Source organism: Geospiza fortis, unplaced genomic scaffold (genome assembly GCF_000277835.1).
Source record: "Geospiza fortis unplaced genomic scaffold, GeoFor_1.0 scaffold203, whole genome shotgun sequence".
Taxonomy (NCBI): domain Eukaryota; kingdom Metazoa; phylum Chordata; class Aves; order Passeriformes; family Thraupidae; genus Geospiza; species Geospiza fortis.
This window is the reverse complement of record NW_005054385.1, coordinates 560,161-566,260: the sequence shown is the minus strand read 5'-3', so window position 1 is coordinate 566,260 and position 6,100 is coordinate 560,161. Positions and strand designations below refer to the sequence as shown.

At 38.1% G+C, this 6,100-nt stretch overlaps 1 protein-coding gene across 5 annotated transcripts in view; it reads right to left on the bottom strand.

Annotated features, from left to right (window-relative positions):
• ELAVL2 (ELAV like RNA binding protein 2) overlaps positions 1–1,436 on the bottom strand; it is a 53,009-nt gene extending 51,573 nt beyond the window's left edge. For 2 of the 5 annotated variants that reach the window (XM_031060554.1, XM_031060555.1), the window contains exon 1: positions 1,348–1,436. In XM_031060554.1, coding sequence (XP_030916414.1) covers positions 1,348–1,419 — 72 coding nt within the window. In that variant the 5' untranslated portion in view covers positions 1,420–1,436. The remainder of the gene's footprint in view (positions 1–1,347) is intronic. The other 3 variants (XM_005425326.3, XM_031060556.1, XM_031060557.1) reach the window with 2 other exon arrangements.
• Positions 1,437–6,100: the final 4,664 nt, after the last annotated feature.

Below are 6,100 nucleotides of genomic sequence, written 5' to 3'. Positions count from 1 at the left end.
CCCAGGGGAGCACCGGCAGCTCCACCTGTGGCCCACTGGGCCGGGCCTGGCCGCAGCATTTCCAGCACCAGGAGGAGGACTGATAAGAGCCTGAGTGAGCTGAGCTGCAACCCGGGGACAGGGGGGGTTTCTCAGTTTGTCATCTCTTTTAGAGCAGCATTTGATATTGTTTAGGTTCTATTGTTTAATAAACAGGTTTTTTCCACTTTTCTCCAAGGAGGTATTTTCTCCCGGACCAGTTGGGGGGAGGGGCCGATTGAATCGGCTTTCCTAGAGGAGCCCCTTTGGGGATTCTTTCCCAAATTTGCTCTAAACCAGGACAATCTATTAAGAACACTCATTAGAAAAGCATGATCTCATTTTCCTGAAGAGCGACAACTAGAACAACATTTTCTTCCCTTGAGACAAAGTCCAAGAAGTAACCTGCTTCTGCCACTGATGAAACAAGTCCACAGAAAAGATGATAAAGTAGATTATCCCAATCAGGATAAATTACTTTTCAGAACACCAGCATACCTGTTAAAGGTAGTAGTTACAAATGCTGTGCTTTGAGGCTCTGTAGGATTGCCTTTTTCCTTTTTTTTGTGTTTTATTCTCAAATTTGAAGTGTTCATTGATCAAAATTAGCAGGATTTAGCAAGGACAACAAACAATTCTCTCTTAATTGCACATTTATTTTCACATTCAGGTGGCCAAGTATGGGTTCCTAAGCCAACATTCAAGTGAACAGCTGTAGTAGCCTGTGTGTGCTGAAAATTACAGCATCTTTCAGCTATAGAACCATCTGCTCTGAATGAAGTGATACTAATGTGTTTTACAAATAATGCATACCCCACTAATAGGCTAAAGAGAACTGTTCATAAAAGACAAAACACTAAATATTTTTCACTCAGAAAAATAGTTTGAGATAAATTTACAGTTTAAAAGAAGCTTAGAATAGACTGGCAAATATAATTTTAAAATAGTAATCATAAAAACACAACTATACTGTTTTTCAAAGTCACTGCAAATTAGTAGTCAGACCATACCAAAACCATTTTAGCACAATACTCCTCTTCAATTATCCACCATGTATTTTCAATTAGTACTAAAATCTAATTGACAATAGAAGAAAGGCAAGCCACTGCAGTGTAATTTCTACAGGAGATCAGCGTTTTACAGAAAAAGTTGTCTTGTTACGCCGGTGTGCTCTAGGCTCTCATAGAATAGGAACACACCCTACAGCCTATAACGAAACATATATGTGAGTTATCATTCCAAATGGAAGATTAGAAGACTTTGGTATGGCCTCAGCACTATTAACATGCAAAAAAGTAGCCTACAGAATTTAAGAAAAGTCCCACAGACCCCAGTCCAAGGCTCTGCTGCCCACGAACCGCTTCTAAGCAGAGAAGCCACATCACACAGTCTGACTGCCATGTTAGTTTGGAGTTGCCGTCTGCAATATGGACACAAAAAGTACTGTATGTTAGATTAGCAAGTTAATGCAACAAATCAGTTTGTACAAATTTACAGTAATTGCATTTATATTCCCAGCACGTCCATGCAGCGTGGCTTAATTGGATTTGAGGCAATTCCAATCTAATCTTAACAAATTCAGTTGTAAAATTATTTTTCTTACGTGAAATAAGATGCTTGTTTTTAAGATTTAAAAGATAATGCAGTCTAGTAACCCCTGCATCTATCCTGGCAACTACCTTCAGTACCACACCATGCCTAAAAGAAACTATATCACAAAACATTTTTTTAAATCTTCAAGACTGAAGAGTAAAGTAAAGAAATACAGTGAGTTTATTTTCCATCAGCACATCAGATGATCATGCACGCACTACAGCTCCCTTTACACGTCTTTCCCAGCGCACAGGAAAAAAAAATACACAAAGATGACAAAGTACTAAGTCAGAATTAATTCTATTCTCAAAATCCTGGGTTTTAAAAATTAAGTAAATGAAAATCTTGTGCAGATGGTATTCACTAAGCTTCCTTGCAACAGCTGTTTAAAAGTACCACTGCACATACAAGTGGCAGTAGAGTCAAGGATTTATCAAGTGCAATAACTGGAAAAAAACACACAAGTGTTTTTCATGAGAGTATTTTGTAATCAAGAATATTGTTCTTTGTTTTAACTAAAACATCACTGAAAATCCAGTTAGAATTACACTGAACAATGCTAGAAGGATACCACAAAAGCCAATAGGCCATTTGCAGATTATTACAGGTACTCCAGATGTGAAATACCACCACAACAGAACAAACAGAAAGGCTCCTGACCAGTGCCAGAGCTTGAGACTGCTGTTAGTAAAGAGATCCTACCCACAGCTAGATGAGGTAAGTCTAAACTTGATAAAAAAAAGGCTTAGGTTCCAGAAGGTGTTTCGGCATGTCCACAACTAGCCTCTGTGAGCGACCTGCGCTCCCAGAGCCCGGAGCACGCTTGCTTAAACTGCTGATGAATGAGGCGAGAAAAACTTTTCCCCTTTTAAAATGGGGCAAGTCACTCTTCAGATCAGTTTGCTACCAAAATCCGTATGCTTATCTGACTTCATATCTGGTCTTTATTTCTAGCTTAGGTTAACTATGACCTTCAATCACCTCTTTATGCAAAATATTGAGGGTTTGGTATCAAGTGTAAGTTTGCATGCCATTCTTTGTTTCCTGTGAACCATAAGCTACAGCCTATGGTTAGAAAACTTCAATAGAACAGAGCTTACTTCCTTGTAAGGACTTCAGCGTACTAACTGGATACTTAACTGTCCTCTTAAAGACTGCAGCATTTCTCAAAAAAAAAAATCCCAAGAGCACCTGTCAGTTGAAGTACTTCCAGCTTGCATAACACATTTATCTTAATTGAGGCATTCTACACAGCACTTGCAATCAGTGTGCAAGTCAGTTCTCTGACTAAAAAAAAACCCATTATGTCTCAAAAATGTTTTTGCTCTACCAGCTCTTCTACCATTTTTATTGCTTCCTAGGCTGTAGAGACTGCTCCCTTACAACTAGTTTGGAAAACTGGCATCCTTACCATTGCATTTACACGTCTATCTGACCTAAAAATAGTATTAAATATGGCTAATTACATTCTAGAAAAAAAAAGAGAAACTTTTCTGAAATGAGTTTTCAGCTGTAACACCACACTAAACCAGCAGATTAACATAGAATTTGAGCTTTCTTCCACCCTCCCCCCCCACAAAAATTTTTAAAATCTTGAACTGCCGAAGAATCCCCAAAAGCTAATTCAGTTTTTGACTATCAGCCTCAGAGACAGTAATACACTTCAGGTTATTAAAATAGCTTAAAATTACTGCATTCAAAACTGATAAAACCATTATGTTCAGGAAATAGGGTTCTATACCTACTGTGGAAAAGTTTGTCTTATAATACATTCAGATTAAGAGGAGAACAATAACAGTAAACCTTTGAGTAAATCTGCTCTCTTTATAATGCTGAAAGGAAGCAGAACTAAAGACATAGTTGTTCAGTTCAGCAAACTGAGTGGTTCTCTCTCACATGCAGTGCATGGCAGCCATCTATCTTTCTATAAACTTACTTTTTCCTCATCAAGCACAGATAAGATTTTAAATCCAAACACCCTTAAACAGTGTTTATGGCATTAACTGAATGCCAGTTTCTAATTAGCTGCAGTTCAAGCAAGACATGAGTAAAGTTTGCCTAGCAGAGTAGCAAGTCGGGTTTTTTTTGTTTTTGAAGAGAAAAGACATCAGAAGTTCAAAAGCCATATGGTTTATGCAATTAGTTCTGGTTGCCATAGAACAGTTCCAATTATAACAGCAGATTTTTATATGAGAGCTTTAGAAAATATAGTGCAGCTAGCAAGATGAAGACTGGCTAAACAATAGCAACAGTGGCCTACTAACTTTCCTTTCAACGTAGGTATTTTGGTGCACAATATACTGAATTATTCATGCTCAGCTGAAAATGTAGGCTGAGGCTGGATCCTGGCAATGCTGTGACAGCACCAAGAAGGTGACACAACAGGTAAGCTTTGAACCACTCTTACCACCTCACAAGCATCATACAGATGCTAGGGAGAAACGTTTAGAGCGTTAGACTTCTGACAAAGTCCTTCTACCACCTGTTTGAATTCATACTTATGCATCCTGGTCATTGCTGGGTGGGAAATCATTTCACATAGGTTTTATATACATAATTTAATTATATTTGTAGACACTGCATTAAAAAAATCACTGCACAGATGCCTGCTGCAATTACATTATGTAGTTCTAAACAGTATTATCACATAAAGGTGATTACACTCTGAATTAAAGACAGCAGATACTAAACACATCCGCTTACTTCAACTGTTATCACTGTTCAGAGGCAACCCAAACTGGACCATGAGATGTCTCCAGCCTCAAAGGTCACAGGTGACACAATGCCCTTGGTAAAGTCCTAAGAGATGTACATGTAGTCCTGAAGATTCTCCTAGAGGCTTACATACCACAAAACCTTCAGAGCATGCCTTAGTATTTATTTTGTGTTTGCCCTTCCATCCTGTTTTCCAGTGCAAGGGAAGCATGCAATAGATACAACACATCACCATTTGGATAAGCAAATGCTAGAGATTTTGTTTTCATAATACCAAACTGCAGAACAAGAACCACCTCTGGCTGCATACATCATTCCTTATCTCTTCCAGACACAAAGGTCTAAACCAGAACTTTGTTCTCGGCTTGTAACAAAGTTGTTCTCTTTCCAGAGGATTTATTCAATCCACTTTGACTCACAACAGTAATTAATGCATTTTAACAAGGATAAACTGTTTCTTGTCTGTGGGGACTGTTGCTAAACATGTTAAATTTAAAAAAAAAACATTATTTGAGCACTCACTGAAAGGTAAGACCTGGCACAATACAGACACTGAATTTTGCTTTAAAAAGCGCAACTCAGCAAAACAAATTTTCTTTGGGCATTAGAATTTTAAGTGCAGAGTTACTGAAAATTGGAATAGATGCAATTCTTCATGCTTCCTCTTTAGTGATTTTTATCTTTACTGGAGTGTTAATTTGAAGGACTCCTTTTTTTTCAAATGGTCAAGTACCTTAGAAGCATATACAAAAGCACAGTGCTAATTTTTGCACACTCAAAACATCTGTACAATAAGAGATAACAGAGACTGTTCAATTTAGCATATGCAAAAACTATTACATAGCTTGTCTGAACATTCCAAAGGCCTTTATGGGTAAACGCACACAAAGGCCAGAGGCATGTCTTTAGTTAAGAACCTTGCCTGTCAGAACAAAACACTACTCACTCTTAGTTTCCCTATAAGAAGGATGGCTGTCAAGGAGAGCTTAATGATTGCTCTGAGATCCACATATTAACAGGGCATCTTGGGTTTGGCAGCCTGCACAAACAGGCTAAACAGCTCTTATTTCCTTCTCTCTGTTTTCACTTTTTGTTTAATAGTATAAACCGCCAATGGTCCATTAGCAGCCCTCCCCACCTGCATGTACATTCATTTGCTGTTCCCTCCATTACACTATTTAAGAATCTGCAGCACAAACTAGATCAGGGTACTGACTGATGAGAATTCATGCAGCTCAGGAGAAGAAACCAGAAGAGCACCTCTTGATTTATGCTAAGTTATATGGGAGAACTTTGATAAAATAGATGAAAGACAGAAATTTTCACAGAAAACTTAGAATTTTTCTGATAATGAGGTGGTCTCAAACCTTCAAGCAACTTAAAAAGTTTCTAATGTAAGGACAGGCAATTAAGACAAGAAAGCATGAGCCCTTTGCAACAATAAAAAGCACTTTCTAGCCTCTCAAAAGTGGCAGATTATAAGGGGAACCTTTTCACAGACTCTTCAATGAATCACAAAAATACCACTTAACATTTCTACATCTTGGCCTCAGTGTCATGATGAGCTGAAATAAGTGAAGACAATGAAAATAGTTACCAAAAAAAAGTCATTTGAATTTTAGGGAAAAGGACTGTAATTCACCCCTGTGATTGCTGCTGCAGAAGGTCCTATTCCAGGTAAGCAGTGAGAAGACAACTGAAGACCTGCAGACAGTTGAACAAGAAACAGTTATTTGTAGAGGCACGAAAGAACTTAACAGTGTTGGTGACCACT